Here is a 27,604-nt window from a genome sequence, read left to right as displayed (position 1 = left end):
AAACACATTTTGGATCAGCTATTTGATGGGAAAAACAAGATTAACAGAGTTGGTTAAAGCAGTACGCAGGCAGCTTACGCTGAACTGTGTCAGTTGTGCTGCACTGATGCGCAGTTTTCTTTCAAATCAAAGTGAAAAAGGGAAAGTGACGTGACATTCAGCCAAGTATGGTGACCCATACTCAGAATTTGTGCTCTGCATTTAACCCATCCGAAGTGCACACACACAGAGCAGTGAACACACACACACACTGTGAGCACACACCCGGAGCAGAGGGCAGCCATTTATGCTGCGGTGCCCGGGGAGCAGTTGGGGGTTCAATGCCTTGCTCAAGGGCACCTAAGTCGTGGTATTAAAGGAAGGTGGAGAGAGAACTGTACATCGTTCGTTCCTCAAGTGACAGACCCATTAGCTAATCATATGCTGTCTGAGCCAGAAAGAGGCTTAATAATAATATAATAACCAACTATTTATTACCTTTTGTTACCATATTCATTGTTATGGAAAAGAACCATCATGAAAAAAATTCACACATTTATAAACTGTAAGAAATAAAATTTGAGACCAGAAACGCATTGCATAACTGTAAGAGTAAATAATTATTTATAATAATGATGATGATGATAATAATAACTATGTACCCGTTTGTAAGGAAATTAATTATTAATTCATTTTATTATGAATTAATTTCTCTACAAAAGACAAATGAACGAAAGACTCGAAAGTTGAACTAATCAGTTTATCTTTCCGGCTTAGACAGCATAGGTTAAAGCTTATGGGTCACGTGATGAACAAAGACTCAAACATGAAGCCTTGTAAGATAAGAGCTGAGGTGAGCAAAAAATTAATGATAATATTTTAACATACACTCTAAAAAAATGCTGGGTTAAAACAACCCAACTTGGGTTATTTTGGCAACCCAACGCTGGGTCAAATATGGACAAACCCAGCGTTGGGTTGTTTTAACCCAGCCGGTTGGGTTAAATCTTTGACCCAACTTGTTGGGTTGTTTTATTTAACTCCATTATTGATTAAAATGACTACATTGCTGGTTAAAAACAAACCTGAAATAGGTTTATTAATAATAATAATAATAATAATAATAATAATAATAAAATCACAGAGAATCACTAAAAGCAACAGTAATAACTCAAAAGGTGAAGATTTATTAATAAAGAACATCCAAATGCAAGACATAAAAGCATATATAATTCATATAGCAAAAAAGCATGATATTTTTTCATGCTCAATGAACAATAAAACAGCATATAAAATATAAATACAACTTCCATTTTATAAATATAAAAAAATAAATATCAATAAATTAAATTAGCTTAGATTTAAACATTTACATTATATACACAAGTATAAGACACAAGTACAATGCTTCATATATATTAGTTAGATGACTTTCCCCTTAATATAAACTCATAACTTTTTAGAGAGTATGTTTAACAAAGAGGCACACGAACAAAGTGATACAAGTAAAATGCTTTAGATATATGTATTAGTCTGACAAATTTCCTCTTAATATAAACTTGCATAACATTTTAGAAAGGGTTAGTTGTCATGGTTCCAGTACTGCTCAACATGACAAATATCCACGGAGCAGTCTTACAGAAGGAGATTCAGTTCCTGGGAGTTTGTAGACAACAGTCTGCAAAAACTCCCACACTGGTGCACACTGCTTCGGGAAATGGATGTCTAAAACATAAAAAAGTTTAAAGCACGTGTCCACAGCACCAAGGAGTGTGTTTTGATGCAGTGCCTGTTTGCCAACAACTACAAAGGCTTGATGGCATTGACTGTCATCCCCAAGACCAAGGACAAAGGGGAAGGGTTTAGTGAGCTCTGCCTCCTTCAAATATTCAACCATGTTGGTCCCAACCTGTTAAAAACAGAAAAATGTTAAAAACATACAACTCACTATACTTCACTATATCAAAATGCAGCATTATTAAACAAAATCAGTCATTAATATTTTATATATCGTGGAGTTGACTCAAATTACATTCTACATTAATTTGCATAATTAATCATTCAGTCTTTATAGGGTGCTTCTCAAATGGAAGGTTGATTCCTAGTAAGGCTGAGTCTGTCCAAGTCCAGTCCTTCTGAGGCTTCTAGGCTATAGAGTCCTGCTCAGTATTAAATGCTAGACTGCTAAATGCTAGTTAGTGCACATAGCTTCTCTATGTTATAAATGTTTTCACCCCCAATGTCAGGCAAAAAAATGTGTATTAAAATTGGTGGTGGTGGGGGGGGTGGGGGGTCTATTTCTATTAAAGCAATACAGGCAATTAAAAATGTTTGTGGTCTCCCAGTGGTAATTTACAACAGAACATGCCTTTATCAATCTTTTTTTTCTTGCGTTACATAATGACATAGTGACAAGTAGTCACACAATATCAGTCTATATTAAAACAGCTGTGATTTGGATGCAAGTATGTACTTACAGCTGATACAGCTTTCATGTCTTTATTGTAATGATTGTAAATGAGCTAATCTTGTTGTTGTTGCCTGGATAGTCCACAACTTTTTATGTTTTGTAATTTTCATGAGTTTACGATTTTTTGTTGTTAAAATATCATATTTTTTCCATTTAATACTATGCTTCAGAAGTTTGATATTTACATATTTCACAGAAGACAAAAGTAAAATGTAATCATAATTTTCAATTAGTTCACTCTCCCTTTCTTTTAATACACTGTGTTTCCTTCTTGATAATCAGTGAATGTTTTTACTCTTAGTAATGGGATGTTCAATAAAGACATAAATAATTATAATGATAAATTATAATCTTAAAAGACAGACTTCATCCAAAAATGAAAATATTTTTGTTAAAATTCCTCACTCTCACATGGTTTCAATCCCATAAGACCTTTGTTTTAGTTTTTTCGGAAGACAAATGAAAATATTCGTAATGAAATCTGAGGGGTTTCTGTTCTTCCATTGACAGTCTACTCAACTACCTTTCAACTTTCAAGTGACAGAAATTTTTTCCACTTCCACATCAATCTCCAATGCACATTCACAAGAGAACAACGACAAAAGCAGAGGAAGAGGGATGGCTGTATTCAAGCTTCACTAATTCAATTCTACATTGATGGTGCTTTAGGTCTTTTTTTTTTATGGAGCCAAAGTGAGCATTTTCTGGATGCCTTGAAAGTAGTTGGTAGTTGAGTAGGCTGTCAATGAAGGGACAGAAACTTCTCAGATTTCATTACATATATCTTCATTTGTGTTTCTTAGATGAACAAAGGTCTTACAGGTTTGTGGGGGGGGGGGGGGGGACTATCCTTTTGTGTTTGCATAATAGGAAATATATAAATCACATGACCAATTAATGCAGAAAACCAATTAATTCCAAAGGGTTCAAATAAGAGGTCGACTGATTTATCGTTTTTTAAACACTGAATTTCAAATTTCTCTTTGCCTCATTGTTCATCCTTGAAATAAACTTGTGTCCATTTGGTGAATAAATAAACCATTTTAGACCGCTGCTCGAGTTGAACGCGACGCGTCCGGAGTGTGTGTGATACCGGGGAGTTCTCCTTTTATTTTGATTAGATAATCACAAAGTCTTTTAGTGACTTACTGATTCAAGAATAGAAGCAGTTAAAGTGTGAGAGTTTACATTGTGCTGGGATAAATGTAGGGCCCTATGTTTTCCGCAATGCAGAAAACGCAGATAGAAGACTTGCTTTATGATTAAGAAACTTTAATTTAACTATTAAAAAGGAGTGTGATTGGGTGGTGTTGGAGCCTGGCGTGTCTGTGACAGTACCCCCCTCCCCATGCCCGCTCCTGAGGGCCGAGGACCCCGACGTCGTGGTGGTCTTCCTCTTCCCCGTGGAGCAGGTCTGTCAGGGTGATTGGTGTGGAAGGTGTCCAGCAGGTTCGGGTCCAGGATATTGTTGCATGGGACCCATGAGCGTTCCTCTGGACCATAACCTTCCCAGTCCACTAGATATTCGAGTTGTCCACCACGGCGTCGGGAATCCAAGATCACGCGAACCTCGTAGGCAGTACCATCGTCCAGGATGAGTGGGAGGGGGGCTTTGGCTGCGGCTACGCCAGGCTCTGTGGAGAGGGAGTCAGAAGGATGGTGAGGTTTGAGGAGTGATAAATGAAACGTGGGGTGGATACGATACTCAGGAGGGAGGTGTAGCTTGTATGTGACTGGGTTGATCTGCTCTGCGATGGTGAATGGGCCAATGAATCTGGGACTCAGTTTGCGGCATGGTAGACGCAGGCGGATGTCTTGGGTTGACAGCCAGGCCTTCTGTCCTGGTTGGTAGGCTGGAGCTTCGGAGCGGTGAAGGTCGGCTGTCAACCTGCGTCTACGTAGGGCCCATTGTAGCTGATGGTGGGCCGAGTCCCAGACCCTCTCGCTCTCTCGTAACCAGTAGTCGACGGATGGTATGTCTGTGGGTTCACCTGACCAGGGAAAGAGCGGGGGCTGGTAGCAGAGCACGCACTGGAATGGAGTGAGTCCGGTGGAAGGTTGGCGCAGGGAGTTCTGTGCGTACTCGGCCCACCCCAGGAACTGGTTCCAAGAGTCCTGGTGGCCGTGACAGAAGGTACGGAGGAAGCGATGAATCTCTTGGATTTTCATCTTCGTCTGCCTGTTTGACTGAGGGTGGTATCCAGATGACAGGCTGACGGCCACACCTAGGAGGGAGTGAAAGGCCTTCCAGACTCGGGAGATGAATTGGGGACCTCTGTCAGAAACTATATCCTCAGGGATGCCAAAGTACCGGAAGACGTGGTTGAACATCAGCTCCGCGGTTTCCATGGCCGTGAGTAGTCCCTTCAGAGGAATAAGACGGTATGATTTAGAGAATCTATAAACAATTACAAGAATACATGTGCAGCCTTTCGAAGGTGGTAGGTCTGTGATGAAGTCCACCCCTAGGTGTGACCATGGATGGTTAGGAACGGGCAGAGGGAGGAGTTTGCCAGATGGTAGGTGACGGGGACTCTTCAAGATGGCGCATTCCCTACATCCTTGCACGGTTCCTCCAGGTTTTCTTCAGGAGTGTAACAACGGGATAAGGCGTCAGCCTTGACATTCTTGGATTCGGGCCGATAGGAAATTGAGAAATTAAAGCGGGTAAAGAATAGAGCCCATCGAGCCTGCCTGGGGTTAAGCCTCTTTGCCATGCACAGATATTCAAGGTTTTTGTGGTCTGTGAGTACTAGGAATGGGTGTTTGGCTCCCTCCAGCCAATGCCTCCACTCCTGAAGTGCCAACTTGATGGCTAAGAGTTCGCGGTTGCTGATGTCGTAATAAGCCTCCGCCGGGTTGAGCTTGCGGGAAAAGAAGGCACATGGATGGAATCGGCTGGGATTCCCCTGCTGCTGGGAGAGCACCGCTCCTACCCCGTTGGTGGAGGCGTCGACTTCCACGATGAATGGCCTATCGGGATCGGGGTGGACCAGGAGGGGAGCTGTGGTGAAGGCCTCCTTCAGGGAATTGAACGCCTCCGTGGCGGCTGGGGTCCAGGACAGAAACTTGGGTTTATTTCGGAGGAGGCTTGTGAGAGGAGTGGTGATGGAGCTATAGTCTTGGATGAAGCGGCGGTAGAAGTTAGCGAAACTGAGGAATCGTTGGAGTTCTTTTAGGGTAGTGGGTGTTGGCCAGTTCTGGATGGCATCCACCTTCCCCTCTTCCATCCGGATGCCACTGTTATCGATGTTGTAGCCAAGGAACTGCACTGAGGGGTGATGGAAGGAGCACTTCTCTGCTTTAAGATAGAGTTGGAACTCTCTCAGGCGTTGCAGGACCTCCGCAACGTGGCGTTGATGTTCCGCTAGGCTCCGGGAGTAGATGAGGATGTCATCGATATAGACTAGGACGACCTTGTGGAGAAACTCCCGGAGCACCTCATGAATGAAATCCTGGAATACGGAGGGGGCGTTAACTAGACCATACGGCATAACAAGATATTCGTAGTGACCAGTAGGGGTGATAAAGGCTGTCTTCCACTCGTCCCCCTCACGTATTCGGATGAGGTTATACGCGCTGCGGAGGTCCAACTTGGTGAAGACAGTGGCACCACGGAGATGTTCCAGGACTGCTGGGACGAGACGAAGAGGGTAGCGGAATTTCACGGTGATATTGTTGAGGGAGCGATTATCAATACATGGCCGCAAGCCTCCGTCCTTTTTCTCCACAAAGAAGCTCGAAGTAGCAGGGAAAGTAGATGGACGGATGTAGCCTTGCGCCAGCACCTCCTTGATGTAATCCTCCATTGCCTTCTCTTCCGGGATGGAGAGGGGGTAGATCCTTCCCCTTGGCACTGGCTCACCCGGAAGCAGATCTATGGCGCAGTCCCATGGCCGGTGTGGAGGCAGCTTGGAGGCCCGTTTGGGGCAGAAGACGTCACTGAAGGGGGCGTAACATGATGGGATATTCACCGATTGTCTTTCAACTGGGCTTTCAATGGAGGTGGTATAGACAGGCAGTGGTTCTGGGAGAGGAGTGGATGGAACCGGAAGTCCAGACAGACAGCTTTGGAAACAGGAATCGCCCCACTTCAGGACTTCGCCGGTCCTCCACGAGATTACCGGATTATGCTGCTCCAACCATGGGCGCCCTAGAATCACGTCAGCAGTGGATTCCTCCAGAACCAGCAGATGGATCTTCTCCACATGAAGCAGCCCGATCTGGAGGGTCAGAGGGCCGACACCACGGCGAACTTGTCTCCTGCTTGGCGGTTTTCCAGTTATTGAATGGATCTGGTAGGCTGACGGCGTTGCAGTGGTAGTGAGGTGCCGGAGATGAAGTTGCCGGCTGACCCAGAATCGAGGAGTGCATGGACTGGAGGGGAAACATTAGCGGCAGTAAGTGTCACAACAGTGGTGAGTGGCTTCATCTGATACTTGGAAAGGAAAACGGCACTCACCATGGGACGAGGAGGGCGGACGGGGCATAGGGAGATGATATGCCCCTGAGATCCACAGTATAAACAGAGATTCTGGGCCAGCCGACTTTGCCGTTCAGTCGTCGAGAGTCGAGTGGAATCTACTTGCATGGGTTCGTGGGCTGGTTCTGGGGAGCTGACGGTCTCTGGACGGCAGAGGGGTGAGTTGGCATGTGACTTGCCCTGGTGCTCTTCGAGGCACGACTGCATATGAGTGGCGAAGCGGATGGATAGTTGAATGAAGCGTTCGAGCCCGATGGTGTCCTCGTATGCAGCATGATGCAACCGCACTCAAGGATCCAATCCTTGACGGTAGGTGGTCAGCAAGGCTTGCTCATTCCATCCACTTGTGGCCACGAGAGTCCTGAACTTAAGAGCATATTCATTGACAGTCATTTTTCCTTGTTTTAAATTATAAAGTTTCTCACCAATGGATGAATCCCAGGCAGGTCTCCCAAAAAATTCTCGGAAGTGGTCAACAAAGTTTGAATATGACTGGATGACAGAATTGTTTTGGGTCCAAATGGAATCGGCCCATTGTAGAGCTTTACCTTGCAACTGGGAGATTAGGAAGGCTACCTTAGATCGCTCGGTGGGGTACAAGTGCGGTTGCATCTCCAGGACCAGCGAGCATTGGAGGAGAAATCCGCTGCATTCCTCCGCCGAACCAGAGAAGGGCACCGGTTTGGCCATGGGGCTGGCGTGCACGGTAGGGGAGGAAGAGGTGGTGTTGTTTCCGTAAGTGCTCGCTGGTGAAGGGGGTGATGGAATTCTGGTGATCGTCCGACGCAACGTGTCAAAGAGGTCCTGGAAGGGGTCCGTGAGGCTCATGCTTGTGTCGCTCGGTCTGGGTCCGTTCTTCTGTTACGGTAGTCAGGGACCGGAGACTGAAAATGACAGGGAATGATGTTTATTTGACACAAGCAGAGGTGAAGGTGAGCAATGGTGAACCAATGGGTGAGGATACGGTGCTGGTGTCTTGGAAGGTGGGATGATCCGAGAAGTGGTGGCTTGAGACGATGGAGGAAGATGACACACACACACACGATGGGAACAGGAGCACACTGGAGATCACCGGAGAGAGGTAAGTCAGGTATATGGTTAGTCCTTAGAGTTAGCAGGTAGGTATAGACCTAGTTGCGAACGAGACCGGACAGTGACTGCGTGTGTGTGTGTGACTTTTAAGTGCTGGGGAGATTGCAGGTAGATGAGGAGCAGGTGAGTGTGATTAGTACTCAGGTGATGGCGCGTGCTGTGATTGGGTGGTGTTGGAGCCTGGCGTGTCTGTGACAAGTACTGTTTTTTTTTTTAATTATCGGTTAATTTATCAGTATCAGCCAGTGTGGTCCAACCTAGCTATCGGTATCGGCAAAATCCAATATCGGTCGACCTCTAGTTTCAAATACTTTTTCTTGCCACTGTATATAGCTTTTGGAGTTCTTTTCTGATTCTAAGCAATGACAAATAAATAATTTAATGCTGATGACAGTGACTTTATAAACACTTGATATGTTTAGCCATTTTAATTTGCTCTTAGTATGGTTTGCACGTGATGTGTCCAATACAAAATTACTTACATGCTTGAATTCAATGAAAGACTTGATATTTTCTTCCAAGCTTGGTTTGAACATTTTCATCCCTTTTTTGTAGACAGGGGTGGGCAGTATTACAGGAAGCAGCCTGAGTGCAACGTCACTTTGGACTTCTGTGCAGATTAATATTTTGTATTAATTATTTTGTCATCATTATTCTAATGAATAACTATCAGTTCTTGCATTCACAACTGTACCTGGAGACAAACTGTCTAAATTCTGGAGAAGCTCCTGCGCCTTTTTCTCCTGGCTGGCAAAGCAAAGGATTTTGTCTTTGAAACTCATTTTCCAAGTTTGGAAAAGTCTCTCTGCGTGGTCGGGGAATAATACAGAGAAGTCTTGTGAAATCTGAAAATGAGAAATCAACAGTGCATTAACTTATTTAAAAAAATTAAAAGGCAATGCTCTGTCTTCAGCCTTCCAGTGTTCCAGAGCAGTACAGGTAAACTAATTTCCCTATTTAAAAATATATCCCTACAAGAAACATGTTTATTTTTTTGCCACATCGCCCATCCTGATGACCATCAAAAGGAATTCTGACTTTCTGGAAAAAGATGCACAGATTTGGACCTACCATGCCTGGCGTATCAAGGAGTCGAGGGAATTCACAAGTTATTTCCTCGATAGATTTTGTCCCGTTAGCTCTTATCCACTGAGCCCTGTGGATGGCTGTTTCTGTCATGTAATCTGCAACTTGGTTAGCTGGACACATATTATTTTTAAGCCATTCTGCAAGTTGTACTGCTCTGTCAGGTGAAATACTTGGCTCTACAAATAAATATAATTTTAACAACAAAATTAAGGATATTTGCCAAAATAATAAATACTTGCTTTTAGTAAAAGATAGCAAATTTAAATTTTTACCTGGTATAACCAAGGTGCTGCTTATGGCTTGAGAATCCTCTTTCTCACGGCTTGTGCAGTTTTCACGAGGGGTTCTCTTCCTGACATTTCGCAAGCGTTCCTCCAGAAATCCAGTAGCTGGACGATGGCTTCGTCCAGGGCTGAACCATGCTTCCTTAAAACATAAAAGTAGTTTTTATTCTCATTTATTTGGTTCCACAGTTATTGCTGATTTTTATTTTATTTAAACTGTTTTTTTCTTCTTTATTATTTTACATGATTGTTTATGCCATCCTTTTCTCCAAACATTCTTATTTGTTTAGATAATAAACGTTCTGCTTTTCATAATTATTTGTTCTTCATTCATTACTGATTTTTTGTTTTGTATCTATACCTATTTAAACTTTGTGTTATTTGAGGTACTATAAAAGTTATTTGTTCTTTTATATTAGGCATATAGCATGGAGTATTTTTATTCGTTTTGTTAATAAAAGTTCTATGTTCTACGTTGTATTTTGTTGTTGCTTAAATTGAATCAAAGCAGTTGATGCCGAATAGCCACTAAAAGTGAAAGTAAAATGTGCACGGTGCTTTTACAAGCCATTTAAGCAAAGGAAAGTGAGGGAAAGAGGAAAAACTCAAACTAAGATTCATACGACCCCCCACCACGGTGATATCAGTATTACTGGTGTTGTCAAGTGTCGATTAACCAGTGGAAAAATTTCCTCACCGTCACAACCCTAGTTTGTATCCTGTAGGAACGTGACCAGAACTAAATACTTTATTTGGAAAGGCACAGATAATGAAAAACACATTCTATGGAGCCCCTAAAGGAACATGGTGATGGAAAAAATATGAGATAGGAGGATAAATATTTTTTCAATGTTTTTGCATTTGCTCACAAATGTTTTATAAATGAAAGCAAAAGCATTAAAATATATTCTGTTCTCATCTCATTTTTTCCATCACCAAGTTCTTTTAGTTGCTCCATAGAATGTGCTACTAATTTTCTTCACTTTCCAAATAAGGTTTTCAGCTTCAAGCAAATCCATAGTATCCTGTGAATGTAACAAGACCATAGACCAATTTTTTCCTTTTAAAATGAAAAGCTTTAGAAATGTGGCAATAAGAAAGTTGTACTCACATAGCCTTTACCCTGGGAGTCCTTAAGACAGGGATATTGCTCAACCAGAGAAACAGCCAAACACATCTTTTGCTCAGAGGATGGGCTAGAAATAATAATAATAATAATAATAATAATAATAATAATAATAATAATAATAATAATAAAAAGAATTCAGGAGAAAGTCACACATCAATTCAATACAGACATGAAAGAATTTCCAGCATTAGACAGACATAGGACTCATACACAATGTTTACATTTGGTTGTAATTTACCTTCAAGTGCTTGGTACTGTTATGTACAGACACAGTTCAGTAATTTACAGGAGCAACAACCACATTCTACACAGGACTGACTCCAGAAAATAGCAGGAAGCGACAACTGCATTTACAGAAATTCTAATTTTAAATGTAGTTGTCACTCCTGCAACTTTACAGTGTGTACTTGGCCATAATCCACTATGGGAGCTCATGCAACAATTTGGCCTAAATTCACTTCCTTTTACAAAAATGTATATGCAATAAAATATACTTTTTATCATGGACAAATGCATACATACTTTTCTCCAAAGCGATTCATAAGGTGTGAAACTAGTATCCTGACCATGCATCTTCGCTGATTTAAGGATAAAGTGTTCTTTTCAAGACTGGCCAATACGTCCTTGCCTTCAACACTGCTCATTAGGACCTCAGAAATATTCTGTTGTAAAAGACAAAGCAGCAAACTATTCAAGCCGCAGATCCTAAAAATTTGACTAAATGTTGCTGAAATATCCCTTTAACACTAGTGAAAATCTCTTTTACAAAGTTTCACATTTGACAGTTGATTTGTTTTTACTCATATATAAATTAGTAAAGCCACTGTTAATTTTAGTAAATGTGACAAAACTGTGTTGCACCTGAATGTGTATGATTTTATGTAAATTAATTTGAAGTACAGAAAGACAACAACACATACAAATGTTGGCACTTCCTCCACTGACATCTGAATTTCTGCTTCACATTGTTGGTCCACAGGAGGTTTGGAAGCTGATCCACTTTTGATCTGTTCTAGTTGTGGCTCCTATAAAAGTACATGGAAAAAGGGTTACCTACATGGACATGGTTTCATTTCTTGTAACAAATATAAAGCTACAAATTATGACATGCATTTTTTATATTGACGTTTATTCTACACACAACAGTGCTTCAATGCTAGCTTAAATTAGCTAAAATAGTGTAGTGTTATAATATATTCTATATATACTTACGCAAAACATTGTAAAACACAAATACGGTGGATTAAAGATAGCTTTCTAGGGGAAAAAATGGTTGCATCTCCAAAAAGTCTGTACAGGTGTGTAAACGGTCCAAAAAAAAATGGTCCTTGGAATTTCAAGTTGAAAAAGGGGACATTTAAAACAGCCGGTAGCGCATGGACACATAGTGGTTGCTGTCCCCTTCCTTGTATGACCTCACTACATGGAGAGGATGGTAATCATCAATGGAGTCAACATCAATAGAGTCAATGACAGTAGTGGGAATTACGCAGCATGCAAAATAGTGTCTTTCAAATCCTACTGTGTCCCATTTCCTAACAATGAAATTGATGACAGACTCAAAAACCACAATCTTCTGAATTGTTCCGAACTGAGGTTCACCATCTGGAGAATGAGACACAAGGAGGGTCATTCCTGGACGATATTCTGTCCCTTTCCACTTCACCCAAGAGGGTATATACACTTCAGTCAATGATGGAGTATGTTCAAATCTGTGGCAGACTTGATCAAATCCCTCAATGGAAGCAAGTGGAGTAGTGCAACCAGGACCAAGTTCTTTGTGATGTGCAAATAGGTGATCAGACAAAAGACTGTAACACAAAAACATTTGATGCCTGAAGGCCATTGTTTTGCAAATGTTTCTGAAGTTACATGTGACATGGGCAAGCCTTTTAAAAAAACCATGCTTGGCCTCAAAGCGCATGGACCAGTAGTGCATCAGAGGGCCTAGTCTCCTTATGGCACCTGGATAATGCAGCATGAAATGATGTTTTGGCTTTAGATGTCTATCAGGGAAGAGTTCCAGGAAAAGGCTGTGATGCTCATGAAGAAGATGTCTGAGAAATAATACTGCATCTTCTGTTAAGGATGGAGAAAAAATATATTCCATACAGGTCAACAAAAGCAGCAAGAGCTCCCAGTATTTGTTTCCCTCTGGAATTAGATCTCCTATCATCAAAGGAAGAAGCCTTAACAGGCACCACATTTGTGCTGCTGTCTGCTTCATCGAACTGTCTGGTGTTTTTATTTCTTGAGGTCGGATTGTGGATGGCTTGTTGGAAGACTCACAGAAGCCATAATCGTAGCTTGTGATTCGGTAATTAACCTGGTCTAAGGTTATTACCTTCTGAGAGATGAGAGAGCCTAATACCAATTTAACTTCATATGCACCTACTCCTTCAAGGATATCATGCATAATATCTGGTGCTACATTTTCTGTCACATGGAAGTATTTCAAGTTGTTCAAAACGCTCTGTCTTTTTAAGCCAGTTTCTGTTGGATTACTTTGCACCAGATCTGAAAGATGGCCATCCTTATCCCTAAGCAGTGACGGATCTTCCATTGTTTGTGTTCTCATGACAAGTTTCTTCACGTGGCACCAGCGACAAACACTATTTCCAGAGAAGCTGTCTGTATAGCCAAGGATTGAATTTAGCCCCAAATTATCCCCACAAATTTGGGCAACCCAAACCTTCAATGTGCCTTTGAAGTGAGCCGTGTCTACTTCCACACCATTTGTTTCCAAATCATTGATATCATCAACAACTGACATCAGGACAGCATCTATACCATACGTTTTGGCATCATCTGCCTTATACACTGCCAAAAGAAAGTGAGAATCAAGACTTGAAAGGCACTCTGGGGGAAGACATTTAAGAGTGAAATAGATGAATCCCAATTTGTGAATTGAGGTCTTAGAGCCTAGTGGATTAACCATTTCACAGTCATCATTATACAACAGAAGAGGAACAGAGGGCTCAGTGAGGAAAATAGAACTTGTTTTGAACACAGTGGTGTCATCCAGATTGTTTGAGTCACTTAGCTTTCTTTTCCACTCCAATATCTTCTCCATTGTCCCTGGACTCTCAAGAATGAGTTTCAGTAGTGGACGTAAGGGAATCCTTTGAAAAGTATCCTGCACTGCCACCTGTTTTACAGTGCCTGTCTGTGAGTCCCTCTGCTGGGTGTATGAGACACCAGGGAGAGGCTCCTCCACTGGCTGAACTAGGTACCCAGCTTGAACAAAGTATTTCATCTGCTTGTGTTCAGTATCCAAGCATTGAAAAGGTTGTGCTGCATTTGCAAATTGCTGATTCAGCTGTTGACCTTCAGGAGTCTCACTTTGGCCAATCCTTTGTAAGAATGACATTGTCTGTCTTTGTAAAGCACCAACAATATCAAAGACCAAACTAGATGTTTGCTGAACTACAAAGTTGACAGTAGATAGGGTCATAGATGATTTTGCCCTCAATTTCGATAAAAACAAGGCCACTCGATCTGTGATAGTGTTCTGCTCTAACTCATCCCATTCCATGTCATCAGCAGCATTTTCTTCAGCAGCATTATCTTCCTCCTCAAAAGGCTCACTCTGAGAAGCCAGAGGTCTGCTGTCAGACCTCAATGTCATTGTCTGAGTCAAGTGTGTTGACTGGCTGGATACTTCTGCCTCAGACTCTACACGGTGCTGTAGCAGATGCCTCTTAAATGATCTGCTGTAATTAAATGTCCTATGACACCCGGCTTGGCCACACTCAAAATAACTTGATGAACTATATACATTATGCATTCTTCTTAGATGCGAAAACAAAAAACGAACATTGGCCCCAACAGTCTTTTTGCACTTAAAGCAGATATATCCCATTCTAAATGTGCATTTCTTCACTCACAAGCAGCTCTCTCAGGTGCTTTTTAAATTTCAATCGCAGGCCTATTTTTGGTATCATAGCTTCTAGTGATTTTTCATCAAGTAGCAGGAGGGTTTCTTCATCAATTTGTTCATCTGTAAAGAGAAAGAGAAGAAAAAAGACAAGAAGAGAAGAACGTAAGAAAACTGTCTTACTCAGAACACACTAGGTTATAATGAACATATAGAGAGGTGCATTTTAATTTTACCTAAATAAAGTTTACCTTTAAAGCTTGGTATCAGGACTTCCAAGTTCCATTCTTTCAGCTTCTCCTGTACAAAATTATCCATTATTCTGCACCCTGTCAGTGGGAGTATGAGCAAAGAAGAGGCAGTGTCTGTGAATTTTAAGAAGGCATCACATTTAAAAACATTAAAAGCATTCAAAATTAGACACAATGGTCTGTATATCAAAAAGATAAGCACATGAGAAATTCTAATACACTTAACTTTTGAGCATATAAGCATATACAAAAAAGACAGCTTTGTACAAGGGCAGGGGTGGTCAACATCAGTTCTGGGGAGCCACAGTTCTGCTCAGTAGTGCCCCAGCCTTGATAAAAAAGGTCACCTGCCTGTGGCTTTCTAGTAACCCTTAGACCTTGATTAACTTCTTCAAGTGTGTTTGATTAGGGATGGAGCTGAACTCTGCAGAACTGTGGGTCTCTGCTTTATATATCTGCTTTAAGACATTAAACAAGTCACGACTGCAAACGTTACTTCTCTCTGTTTGTGGATATGACCAGTGCTGTAAGTATATAAGCTACTTCCCAGTCCAACAGGTGTAAAGTAACGTTAGTCAGATTATAAACACTTATTGTACGCACCCTAGTGTTTCAAGACAGGACAAAAAAACGGTTTGGAAGATGGACTCATGATGTACTTAAGTTACTAATTTTGAACAAAATTCGATAGTTTATGGACACATGAGGCGATCGAGTGTCGCGTCGCATATAATGTTATAACTTAACGTTAAAGCCCATCTTTTAAGTTGAAGATCATTGTGAATGAACGTGTAGATAAATAGTGTAGGAACTGGACTTGCATGAAGAAATTAATCATAAATTGGCATTAAAACAGTTTTTAAAAAGAAATTGTGATTAAAATTACTTCCGTTGTGAAAAACGCTCTGATCGGAAGTGACGCAACGGCCGGTAAACATCGTCTCTTCGTAATGGAGTCAGACAGTGAAGAGGTTGCAGTTGGCATAAATGTCAACTCTTACGATGGGCCATTGCCGTATAATTTCGAGCCGCCTAGGCGAGAGAGTGGTCAGGGAGAGTTAAGGGGAAGGGTAAATGGACAGAGGAGAGAGATAGAGTTGTGGTGTGAGGAGAATCAGTTGAGAATTGGGCAGGTGTCTTGGTGAGTGACCACAGGCGATAGCTAATTGTGGCTAAAGTTGTCTCCATGTTTATCACATTGCAGTATCTTTAATAAATCATATTTAGCAATATTGCTGTCGACTTTGTTGTTTTTCAAGCACCCATGTAGATTGTCACCATCTATGCCAGCAACATGTGTCTTAAAATAATTAATTTAGATCCCAGATTTTAAATGAATGTTGTAGGATGTAGGCGGTCAGCTAGTCTGGATAGGGATAGAAATTCTGTGCATTTCCACACAACATAGTTTATCGTGACATTTTGTAGAAATTGCTAGCCGATGTTTAATCAGTAACTGCTTTTAGATCTAGATGTCCGCATGTTCTGTTTCTGCAGATGTCAAGCGTTTGGGCCGTATATCTGAACAACATAACCGGACAGCTGAAATTCCGAACTTAGTCGGCTGTTATACTACTCACCTCTTAGTATTTCCGACGGACATAATGTAAATGAGCTCACATGTACTGTGGAGTACCTGTATGAAAGCAGTTAGTCTTCCGGCTAGGACGGGAATATGCTGTTCATATAAATACAGTCATTGTAACAAGGATCTTTTATTGTCACGTGGAGGGATACTGGTTGTAAGGCATGCAGATAAATGGATCTAATTGACAGCCTATACTGTACGGGGGGTGTGTCTTTTTACAGTTCATATTTACCCAAGTTTTAGGAAGTAAGTAGTCTATATGTCATTTCTTACAAGGTCTTACACCAACCACTAAAGCTACAAGGAGGGAAGGAGAGTGAGTTTATCTTAGCACATTTGTTTAACAGGTGTTTGTGTGGTAGATGTGAGGCTATGCCATCTGCAGTGGAGAGTGTGTGCTGTAGGGAGGTCGACGCCTATTGGTCCTTTGTCCAAAACCTTGATCCCCCAGAAGACATTACCTGCCTCACACTCCATCCAGGGTTTGAAGCATCCTGTCTGAATCCTTTTGTGCTGCAGATAGCATACATGAACTTCAGACAGGAGCATGGCCCTCTTCAAGCCAGCAGACCAGAGTAGGTTTTGAGCAAAAATTATTTTACTGCAATTCAAAATAGCTTTTCTACACCAAAATAGTAAATCCTGTTAAGCAGGTTATAAACTGAGTGGTTTCCATATACTTACTATAAAAACAACTTTGGGGTTGTGTAGTACAGTAGAATATCAGCCAACAGGACATGCAATATTTACCATTGGAATTGTTTACTATGAAAACATGGTATGATCAAAATGTATATATGTCCCAATCTACACCACAGGCAGTTCCGATACACAGCATACAGGCAGGTTGTCCGCTGGGCATACGGAATACTAGGCAGGAACATTAGGAAAGCCATACCTTCATGTGTTGTGTCAGCAATAAAGTTGCAGTTTGCAGAGGAGGGACAGACATACAAAGGTTTTCAGTGGCCCCGCTTGGAAGACGATTAATAAATCCATAGTGAAACAAACTACTGGTAAAATTGATATTTTATTACATGTTAAAACGTGAGTGTCGTGCGAGATGGAGGCTGACTGCCTCATCCTTGGCAACCTTCTGGACGGAAGAGGTGAGGGGGGCGGTGCAGCAGAGGGCCTGCGGTGTCTTGCAGTATTCCTCTACCAGAGAGACCATAAGAATTGTTGCGTATACTTGAGGAGAGAAATGTTTAGAAAACATTTAGTTACATGGTTGACTCACATACAAATAGATAGATTCACACAAAAAAGATATTGAAAAACTAAGTGAAACTACTAACCGTAAGATGGTTTCTCCTTGATGGGGTGGACTACCCAGCCACCTTTCCGAAACCGTGGGTAGCGAACAGCGTAGCGTCCCTCACCCTCACTAGTTCGCGCTACATCTCTGTTGCCATTACTATTGAAATGTAGGGCTGCCAAGAGAAGTCTGTACGAGATAAGTAGTTAGAACATTAGGTCTCCAAAGCTAACCCAATGCAGTGAAATGCAAAATAAATATATGACATTAATGTTTTCAGTTCAAATGGGTCTAAGACAATGACTCATCTTTGCAATTATTTTTTTGCAAACAATATGTAATGCTGTTATCAGTCTATAACATTTTGGTCTGCTATACAAGACTGCATTAGTTTTTAGCCATATTCATTCTGTCATCATTTCCTGAAATTGAGAAAAAAAGAAAAAAAAAACTAATTTTATTAGTATCGATACTTTTAAGTGATAACACTACCTGCTGTAAAAGAAAAGCCAGTATGTTTGGGAGCAAAGTGCAGAATGAGGGAATGGTAGGCCTCCAGGGAGAATGCCTGATGCTGAGGTGACAATTGTCGAATATCCTTTACCAGTGCTTTCCTGGCAGCTACACTCTCCAGTTTAGTGGGTGCTGGTGATCCTGAATAAAACGTATTCTGTCATATAATCCCTTGCATTTCATAACACAAGTAATTATTAGTACACATGGGGTTATGTATTGATAAAACCAAACTAAAACAAGCACTGAAAAAAATGTGACATCTGTTGTACCTGGTTCCAGCCACTCCTTGTTTCTTGCCTCTCCTTCCAACGGTGGATGTGCGCAGCTGGCAAATGCAGGAGTGCTGTGTTCATGTATGTCCTGTACATTTTGCCTGCATCTCATCTGGATCTCCTGTAGGGGTGGAAGCTGCGGTCCAGTAGAGATGGTTGATGATGGCTGGCCTCCACAGCTTCAGATCCTCACAGTCCCTCTCTTTTGCAGCAGCATCCAGTGCTTTCTGTACACCTGTTCCAGAGCAGACAAACAGAGCAGAGCAAATTAATTATTAGGAAAGTGAATTTAACTACAAAAAAACAAGTCTGTTATATAGAACTACCAACATCCCAATACATACTTTTCCCAATATGCCAGACGTCAAAGAAATGCCTTGTTCCTTCTGAACACATTTTCTCACGTACCCACTTGGCCACCTAAAACACAAATTGATTTTATAGAATTTAGAATTTATTTTGAGTGATACTGTGCCTGTCAATGCTGTTCAGATTTAGATCTCTCCTAGCATCATTACCTGCCACTTGCATGTCTTGGTCCATCAAGAACTGCATACTCCGCTTTAGACCCTCTAGCTCACACTGAGAGTTGCTTGGGACTTCTGAGCTCTGTAAAACCAACTGATTATTACTGAACAGTAACAGTAATATCAGTAACTAAATCAGACACAAGATTTATGTGTGACATCAGCTTACTTGGACAAGCTGAACATCCAAAACTTTGTTAATTCGATCCTCAATCAAGGAGTAACTACCGTATTTGGCACAGTGTCCAGGAGAATCTGATCTAAGAACGTCAAAAACAGTTACATTTATAGGTTAATGCAAAAACACATTGACCTGTTCTACATCAGTGACGTGAGCTGGACCAATCTACCTGCAATCACCAGACAGGATCAATCCACCCCCAGTCTCCTTCAACTCCCTGATGATCCCCCTCTGCTCATTCCTCCAGGCCTGCATGATGGTAGGGATAGAGTAATAGCGCTGATGGCAGAAAAAAGTGCCAGGACTTATGCACTGCAGTCCAAACAGCTTCAGCATCCTGATTGTCTGAGAAGCCATGCAACCTGAGAAGTGGATGGCACCGCTGAGTAAAAGGTTGCAGGCAGGCATGTTTCGATGCACCTTCTCTTGGTTTTGCCAGTAACGCTCATAACCACAAGTTCCGCAGGCCTGAAAGATACAAGATTCAATACTCAAGCAGCTTTAAGATGAACCAGTAAAAAACCTGTATAGTTAAGACACAAATTATTAATATACATACTGTACATTCACAGACTATAATTCAGCTCCTCATAGACAGTTGACAAATAAGACATTAAATCTATTTGGCGGGCGCTAAAACAAGTTAAATGCGTGAATTTAACCGAGTAGTAATATGCAAATGCAACCACATAAATTTTTTATTAAAAAAATAACATTTTCTGGAACCTGGTCTTAATAGCTCAATAAAATAAGTGTCAGGAGGCTCATGTGCCGCCTCACGGGGTGTAACAAGAGTAAGCTGACGGCAGCTAGGCGGGCTTTCGTGCCATGCCAAGACCATTATAACGTCAAGAAAAATACATTTGCAGAAATTACATGCAGAGCTACATTTCGATACAACAATTTATATATGGTATTATAAGACTTACTGTGCAAAGCTCCCTTTTTCGACGCGCAGATTCTCTCCTAGTGCTAACATTAACGTTAGACTCTTCACTCCCGCCAGATTTTGCAGGTGGACCTGCATGCACCGATGGCACAGCTCCATTTGCCAGCCTAACCCACTCTTTTCGTAGAAATCCCATGCGAAATTCCATAAGATCTCCTTGGTTGTAGCTGTCCGGTGTGAAGTGTTTTTCACATACCACCGTGTGTCTTGTCAACGAGGAGGCAGCGAAATTGCTTCTCTTTGCCTGGAAGAAACGTATCCAAGCACGGAAATCTTTGTGTTTCTTGTTTGGAAATCGGTGGACCCGATGGCCAGACAAGTTGGAGTTGTTGCATCCAAAACAAACACAAGAATTCACCATTGTGACAACTCAAACCTACTATAACTATAATAACGAGAACGACAATCTCTATTTTCTGTTTCCACCTCTCAGACTACGTAAACCCACACTGAGAACCAAGGCTGCAGCGCCTATGTTTGCCTGTCGTTACGTCATATGACGCGTTCTCTGGGAAAAGGCGGGTTTTTGGAGCGTAGCTTAGAATAGGCACTTTTTTTCTTAATTTCTGCCCGTGGGTGTTGTAAAACATATGTATTCTTATGTATGTCTTTTTAAATTTACATTTTCATGCAATATTCTGTATAAATTAAGTTATAAAATTAAATTGAAAGATGGCCTTTAAATGTTTGCTTTATGACGCGACACTCGCGTCATGTATCTCAATATCTACCTTAAACCAACTAAATAGCTCATATACTTTAAGTCAGTGGTTCCCAACCTTTTTCCTTGGGGCCCCCCCCATGTACATATTTAACAATCCGGGACCCCCCCCCTCCCCCATATATATATATATATATATATATATATATATATATATATATATATATATATATATATATATAATGTATATTAGTGCTGGGAAAAAAATTATCGCATCCAAAATAAAAATGTTTGTGTTTGCATATTATATATGTGTGTACTGTGTATAATTATTTTGTATATATAAATACACATATATGCATGTATATATTTAATATTTTTATTTATTTATATATAAATTATTTATATATAATATAAATTATGTATTAGGCTACTGTATATACATTATATACATGGAAAAAAAATTAAATTAATACATGCATATGCGTGTATTTATATACAAAATAATTATACACAGTTCACACACATATATTATGCAAACAAAAACTTTTATTTTGAATGCAATAAATTTTTTTCCCAGCACTAATATATATATATATATATATATATATATATATAAGGGGTTTAACGGTTCACAAAATTCACGGTTCAGTTCGATATTAAAACTAACATAATAAAGTGTGATATTTTTTACTTTGAGTAATTCTGGAGCTATAATTTATTCTTCTTATGAGCATATAAAACAAAACAGCTTCTTGGAAAAAATGAAATATTGTAGTAGTTATAAACCAAGGTTTATTTTATTTCAGATTAACATTTGAGGGCAGCAATTGTATTCATAATGTCAAAATAAAACCGACGTAATGTTACTTGAAGGCATTATAGGCTACTTTCATGGTTGCAGTTAGTGTTACTACAGTAAATACATGGTGAATGTTGCAGATCTGGACACTGGATAGTTCATTCACGGCACAATGTTTCTTCCTGGTTTCCACGTGCTGTTTGATCCGTTAATAACAGAGAAATGTGAATGTTTCTCTCTAGATCTTGCAGCGATGTTATTACTTCTGTGGCAAATTCAAATGCTTTCTTTACTGGATCTCTTATTAGCGCTGTGTAGTAACAGCATCGCATGATCACGATCGGCTCGCGCTGCACTGGCCCAAACTGATAAACGGTCCATCAACCACACAATAACGAGCAGTTTCGTTCCGCTTTCATTATGTTTGCCATTTGATGTTGGGCACTGTTGTGGTCGCGCCGACGTATCTTACATTATGAGCGCGCTTGCCACGCGCAACGCGCCTATATTTAAAATAACGAAATTGTAATTGATATCGGCATTGTTAGCATATGATTTTTTTTAAAACTTTGAAAAAATATCTTTATATAAAATTATTAGTAGAACATTTTATGCTCCCGCGCCCCCCCCTGTGAACTCTGGCGCCCCCCTGAGGGGGGCGCGGACCCCAGGTTGGGAACCAATGGTGTAAGTAACGTATTTCAGAGGAAATGTTTACCAAAGGAGACATTCGATTTATTCAAAAAGCATGAAAAAGCTGTAACATAACAGACTAGCCTACAAAGCTTACGAAGCAAGGAGTTACTTTTTAAAACTGTTAATGTCAAGCGAACCGCCTTATTTTGCATATTCTGTTATTTTATAGTTGTATAGATAAAAATAACAGACACACATACTCTTTTTTCTCCGAATAACAGCTGTCCTCGCTGAAAAACGATGGCTCTCGACTCCTGAGGTGATTCAAAATGCCCGCGGCGCGAAGGTAGAGTTGAGGCGTCGAGGAGGGGGAGGGGTTCACTGTGTCAACTGTCACTAAAATTGACCCAACTGGTAACCCAGCGGCTGGGTTACACTAAAAACTACCCAACACTGAGAAAATAACCCAATAAAATGACCCAACAGACTTAACCCAGCGGTTGGGTAGAAAAAATAACCCAACATTTTTTAGAGTGTACCTTTAGATTTTGGAATAGGTTTCATAATCAAAATATTGTAAAATGCTAAAATAATAATAATGATCTTAATTTAATAATAATAATTTATAAGGCAGAAATTTATCTTTTATGCTGTTGAAGACATAAGTTGATTAACTTTAAAGAAAAAAAAAATTATGTTGATTTACAAGCATTTTTGTTACCCTTTTTCAACCAAATAGCATTAAACATTTTTCAATGTTGAAACAACAACTGTCATTCAGACATATTTCAATGTTGATGGTTGGTCATGTGCCGGCTGGTTTTCAGCATTAAATGTTGTATGAATGTTGTTTCAACGTTAAAACAACAACTGACCTTATTTCAAGCATATTTCAACATTGAAGGTTGGTCATGTAACGGCTGGGCTTCATTGTGTGTGCCCTTTTTTTATGAAGCAAATGATATAATAGCCTACATGTGCAATAGAAATTTCTAATTAACTTAACAACATCATCTTTGGGGCGCTCTGTATAAATAGATTACGCCCTTATCCACCAAAAAAGTCAATCCGATCTGTGTGATACAAGTGATGTAGAAATGTGGGCTATTTTTATTTTTATAAAATGCCAATAAGGATGCCAGTAACACGCTACTGATGATTTTCTATACTGTAGCAGAACATTTAAAGACAAGAAACAAGACACGCCTAAAAGTAATTAACACTGTAAACCAATCAAAAATGACACGCATGACTCAAAAAACAATGTATATATATTTTTATATTTCGCTAAAATTTTATGTTTTGTTGCTGGGGAAAGTGAAATTAAATGTGTGAAACATTTTTCAAAATAAAAGTGGGTACTATATAGGATGCGGACAACAAATGCAGACTGTTGTGAATTTATTTGTGCATTGAATGTATAGCTAACACAGGATATGTGTATGCATGTAATGTGAGCTTACGTAACATAATATACATGTGTAATGTATTTGTTCATTATCTTGCTTGCATTGGCTAAATGCAGTGTTATATTTGTAATACATGATGCTTTTAATTAGAAAAAAACTAATTGGATCCAAAGCTGTTTGCAGTCCCCAACATAATGACTGTGCATGATGAAATCAATATTAATGATACAAAATGATATAAAAAGCTTAATTTTACATTCGTGTATTTGTCACTGTGAATTGCTTCATTCATTGTTTTGGAAGAATGTGTAATAAATTTGTTTTGTTTTTTTATTATTCCAGTATTTACTTCAATAAAACTAAAGATGATTGCTTCTAAATGAACCACGTCTGGTTTTGGAAGTTGAACGTGTACATCTGGTGTTAAACACAGTAATTCACTGGTGTCAACATGGACTTATGGGAAACTGGCATTCTCCGAAGGTAAAGTTTGATGTTTTTACATAGACCAGCTGATGTACATTTTACAAAGCGTATTTTTACAAATGTATGCATGTAAATATAAATGTCTATTATTCAATCCAAGACAAAATATTTTTGCTTTAGAATATAAAGTTGTATCATATGATATAATTAAATATAATTAAATTTTAATTAAGAAGTCTTAACCCTCTCAGGCTCAAATTAAGTTTTAGTAACAAGTAGGGGTGCTCCGATCACGATCGGCCGATCGTTAATGCGCATCTCGTCAGTAAAGCCGGTTTTCTAATCAGCGGTTAATTCCATCAGGTGCCTGATTTCACATAGAGCAGCTGTTACTACACAGAGCCGTTGTTAATAGAGAAGATGCGCAAATCCACTTCATTTTCAGCATTTTTTGGCGCATTTTCTCAGTAAACTGTTTAAGTTTTAACCTTTAAGTTGAACTCGAAGGAAATGAAGTGATCCCCTATCCTCTATTTTGCTGTGTTTGCCTAGGGAGACCAAACTAGCAGCTTATAAAATCTCAACATCAACCCTTCGCAAGCATGTGTAGGTAAAGTAAATACTTGCATCGTTGTATATGTATACATTGTATACTTGCACTTGCAGATACACACACAAGTTCACGTGAAGCTTATTCATTAAATTATTACCATCATTGTAGTAAGTGCAAGGTTCATTTATACACCACATTTAAACAGCTTAAGATGACCAAGTGCTATAAAAGAACTTGAAAATTAAATTAAAAAGTACAACACGCAGTCAATAATAACCTATATAGGACAAAGCACAGAATAGACACCGCAATCAAGATACATTAACTATACACATGAAATAGCATAAGAAATTATGTCTTGTTTTCTGAAAAAACACCTCAAAATTAAGTGTTTGTTTAAAACAAGCAAAATTATCTGCCAGTGGGGTAAGAAAAATAATCTTAATGAGATATAATCTCAAACAGAAATTTTAAGCATCACATCTTCTTATGCCATTTTTCTTTTCTAGTAATTTTGATTGAAGATTTTTTAGATATTTAGACTGGGAACGAGACAAAATTAATAAGTAAGAAAAGCTTTTATTGCAGTGTTGCTATACATGACAACGGATTGAAAAATTAATGATCCAAAAAAGGCGAGTGAATAAAAACATGTCTTTAGTCTTTCAATGCAAAGTGCAAAGTAACTAAACCACCCCTGGTGCTTTTGCATATTTTGCAGTTAACACACTTTTTCTGTTTATTTAGTGTGAAATGCTCCCACACCTTGGATGACTTGGGTCACACTGATTTTTCTGCCTCCACCATGTATCTTTCCTCTACCTCCTTTTTTGAATCAATTATGAAATTCATTGCCAACTCTTTTAGTAATCGATTTTTATTGATTTAATCGATACTTTATTTTTTGGTAAACAATGTGTGGTTATTCTTTAAAAAAAGTTTCATTTTAGTAGTAGTAGTAGGATATGTACATTCTGCTGAACAATAGTAATACATTTCTGGCAAATACTTGTCTTTAAATTAAACCAGAAGTTTATTTTAACGTGGTAACGTGAATACCTTTACAGTTCTGTGTATGTGATGTGACCCTAGTTTTACTCAAATCGAACGGTCAAATGCTCATGAAGTGAACGCAGCATGACTCTCAGTGCAGTTCTGAAAAAAAGAGAAAAACTTTCATAAGGCTACTTTAAGAAAAATTTGAATAAATGAAGTCTCTCTCTCTCTCTTCCTGTCCTGTATAAAAAGTACATTACAGTATATATTGTTATGTGAAGTATAATAGTATACACTATAATATAATGTAATATAATATTATATTGTATTATAGTTATTATATACAAGTTGTCTGTCTAGATGACAGTGTTAGGTTAACAAGTAAACGAGTGTGTACTACAATTAAGAGTCATTTCAGCACTTGACAAATGGATAGTGACTCCTAAGTAGCACTTAAAGCACTGCTATGTGTTTGTTTGGAAACGCACATGAAACAATAGCGAATTATCGGAAATGTGTATATGTAAGGAATAATTGACGATGGGCCGTTGAATTATTAGAATAATAATGCACACTCAAGGTGGTATATTTTCTATTCTAAATAACTCATACATTTGATTTAAAAACAATTGGTTTGAGTTTAATAGGTCTATCCCAGGGGTGTGCTAGATTTGTAAAATATGTAAATGTGTAATTGAATGCACAAATAAATGTGAGCACAGTGTGCTCTCATTTATTTGTGCATCAAATTACAAATCAAAAATTCATATCAGTTTGTGTCTTTATGTGATCTAGAATTGCAGAATATATTTTATGACTTGCATTTTATGGGACGTTTTTGTGTCCTTTGTATACATGCACAGTTTTCAGATTTAATCGGTCTTTTGGAGATTTCATGACTGACGATAGAACTAGGTCTTTATGCTTCTACTTTTTGTGTGGGTTATTTATGATGACATTATATAGAGTGTGCAGTGAGTACAATAAAAGAGATACTGCGTTCCGCTTCTTAATAAATGCATTTCTTGTAAACCAAAAAAGGGACAGAGTGTGGTGGCCAGGGTCACCCTCTGGCTCCGCCCCTGCTTGTTTTAATTAAATTTAATTAATGTAATGTAGGAGTCAACACGACAATCAATTGAAAGCAGCTTGGTTTGAAAGTTACTTTATTGTGCACTGTGCTTCATACATCACTACATTATAAGGGAAAATTATTATTAAAAAAAAAAAAATTATATTTTGTGAAATGTTGCTTTTGCGACTGCACCTTTAGAGAGTTTGAGAAATAGTGCATGTACTTCATTGCATATGTTTATGATGAAGCTCAGTAGGAGAAATTTCTTGTAGCTAAAAGGAAATGTCATCTATTTCTGTGTTTACAGATGGTGGTTATTTTATTTCCTGCCTCTGTGTCTTTTAACAAGTGAAGGTGAGTGCTAAAATGAACAATTATTTCAGAAGCACCTTTTCTACCTTTTGAGTTTGCTAAACTGCTTTTCTTTTTTTTATGTAACTTCTCTCTTTTTTCAGTGTCTCTGCAGGAGACTGTTGAGGGTTTTATTGGAGGTTCTGCTGTTTTACCTTGTTCTTCTGAAGAACCTCTGAATACAGTTCAAGACATTGGTCTAGTGCGCTGGACACACAGAGGTAATAATGTGTATATCATTATTAATGGTCAAGTCTCTGTGGAAGAACAGGATCCAGAGTACAAGAACAGAGTTGAAAGCTTTCCTGAGGAGTATCTGAGAGGAAACTTCTCCATCAAACTCAACAACCTTCAATACACTGATGCAGGACTATACAAGTGTTTCATCAGCGAGAAATACGTAATCAGGAGTGTTGAACTTTTCACTCAAGGTGTGTAAAACCACATGATTAACAAATCTTTCATTCAATTTTTTAATTCTTTACATGCATTTGTTCTTTTGCATAGACCTTATAAAGGAATACACTCATGTTTAACTGTGTTTTTCTCCCATCTTTTATACTTGTTTTGTCTTCCAGAGAGAGAAGCAATGCAAATCCCAAATGAAGGAACCAAACCAAGACCAGATGTGATCGCAATGATAATTTATGTTCTGTGTATTGGCATGATATTTTCATTGGTTGTAAGTTCATTCATCCGTCATAATTAATATGTCCTTAATATTTTAAGTAACAGCCTTTAATTTAATAC

At 39.3% G+C, this 27,604-nt stretch overlaps 3 protein-coding genes and 2 long non-coding RNA genes across 8 annotated transcripts in view; 1 reads left to right on the top strand and 4 right to left on the bottom strand.

The window, feature by feature from the left end:
- Nucleotides 1-27,604, top strand: part of LOC127988268 (V-set domain-containing T-cell activation inhibitor 1) — a 172,257-nt gene that overhangs the window by 82,683 nt on the left and 61,970 nt on the right. The window contains exons 2-6 of one of the 4 annotated variants that reach the window (XM_052590930.1): nt 23,796-23,936; nt 24,432-24,489; nt 26,811-26,857; nt 26,959-27,285; nt 27,433-27,536. The exons of 2 other annotated variants lie outside the window; for them this stretch is intronic. In XM_052590930.1, coding sequence (XP_052446890.1) covers nt 24,482-24,489; nt 26,811-26,857; nt 26,959-27,285; nt 27,433-27,536 — 486 coding nt within the window. In that variant the 5' untranslated portion in view covers nt 23,796-23,936; nt 24,432-24,481. The remainder of the gene's footprint in view (nt 1-23,795; nt 23,937-24,431; nt 24,490-26,810; nt 26,858-26,958; nt 27,286-27,432; nt 27,537-27,604) is intronic. One more of the 4 variants, XM_052590929.1, reaches the window with a different exon arrangement.
- LOC127986878 (uncharacterized) lies at nt 1,150-9,203 on the bottom strand. Its single transcript, XM_052589136.1, has 4 exons — nt 9,096-9,203; nt 8,719-8,869; nt 8,507-8,634; nt 1,150-1,888 (listed from the first exon to the last, which is right to left on the bottom strand). Exons 1-4 carry the CDS (start codon nt 9,201-9,203, stop codon nt 1,586-1,588), a joined length of 690 nt encoding a protein of 229 aa, XP_052445096.1. The 3' UTR covers nt 1,150-1,585.
- LOC127988282 (uncharacterized) lies at nt 9,455-11,125 on the bottom strand. Its single transcript, XR_008161609.1, has 3 exons — nt 11,049-11,125; nt 10,509-10,593; nt 9,455-9,539 (listed from the first exon to the last, which is right to left on the bottom strand). It is a non-coding gene; the product is annotated as an uncharacterized LOC127988282 (long non-coding RNA).
- LOC127988277 (uncharacterized) lies at nt 16,987-18,879 on the bottom strand. Its single transcript, XR_008161604.1, has 6 exons — nt 18,807-18,879; nt 18,633-18,708; nt 18,286-18,523; nt 17,993-18,154; nt 17,541-17,689; nt 16,987-17,433 (listed from the first exon to the last, which is right to left on the bottom strand). It is a non-coding gene; the product is annotated as an uncharacterized LOC127988277 (long non-coding RNA).
- On the bottom strand, nt 18,925-20,622 carry LOC127988261 (uncharacterized). Its single transcript, XM_052590910.1, has 2 exons — nt 19,926-20,622; nt 18,925-19,464 (listed from the first exon to the last, which is right to left on the bottom strand). The coding sequence occupies exons 1-2, from the start codon at nt 20,304-20,306 to the stop codon at nt 19,162-19,164; spliced, it is 684 nt and encodes a 227-aa protein (XP_052446870.1). The 5' UTR covers nt 20,307-20,622; the 3' UTR covers nt 18,925-19,161.

Source organism: Carassius gibelio, chromosome B22, assembly GCF_023724105.1.
Source record: "Carassius gibelio isolate Cgi1373 ecotype wild population from Czech Republic chromosome B22, carGib1.2-hapl.c, whole genome shotgun sequence".
NCBI classification, from domain to species: domain Eukaryota; kingdom Metazoa; phylum Chordata; class Actinopteri; order Cypriniformes; family Cyprinidae; genus Carassius; species Carassius gibelio.
The sequence above is the reverse complement of the archived record's forward strand: the minus strand, read 5'-3'. Positions and strand labels throughout refer to the sequence as shown.

What these genes read in the sequence shown, in the direction of transcription:
- LOC127986878 (XM_052589136.1), bottom strand. Translation starts at nt 9,203, where the DNA reads ATGACAGAAACAGCCATCCACAGGGCTCAGTGGATAAGAGCTAACGGG. An exon ending in TTTAGACAGTTTGTCTCCAG is followed by an intron (nt 8,635 to 8,718) that starts GTACAGTTGTGA and finishes TAATCTGCACAG; the next exon opens with AAGTCCAAAGTGACGTTGCA. An exon ending in CTTTCATTGAATTCAAGCAT is followed by an intron (nt 1,889 to 8,506) that starts GTAAGTAATTTT and finishes TGTTTTTAACAG; the next exon opens with GTTGGGACCAACATGGTTGA.
- LOC127988261 (XM_052590910.1), bottom strand. Translation starts at nt 20,306, where the DNA reads ATGGTGAATTCTTGTGTTTGTTTTGGATGCAACAACTCCAACTTGTCT. An exon ending in GAAAAAGGGAGCTTTGCACA is followed by an intron (nt 19,465 to 19,925) that starts GTAAGTCTTATA and finishes TGTATCTTTCAG; the next exon opens with GCCTGCGGAACTTGTGGTTA.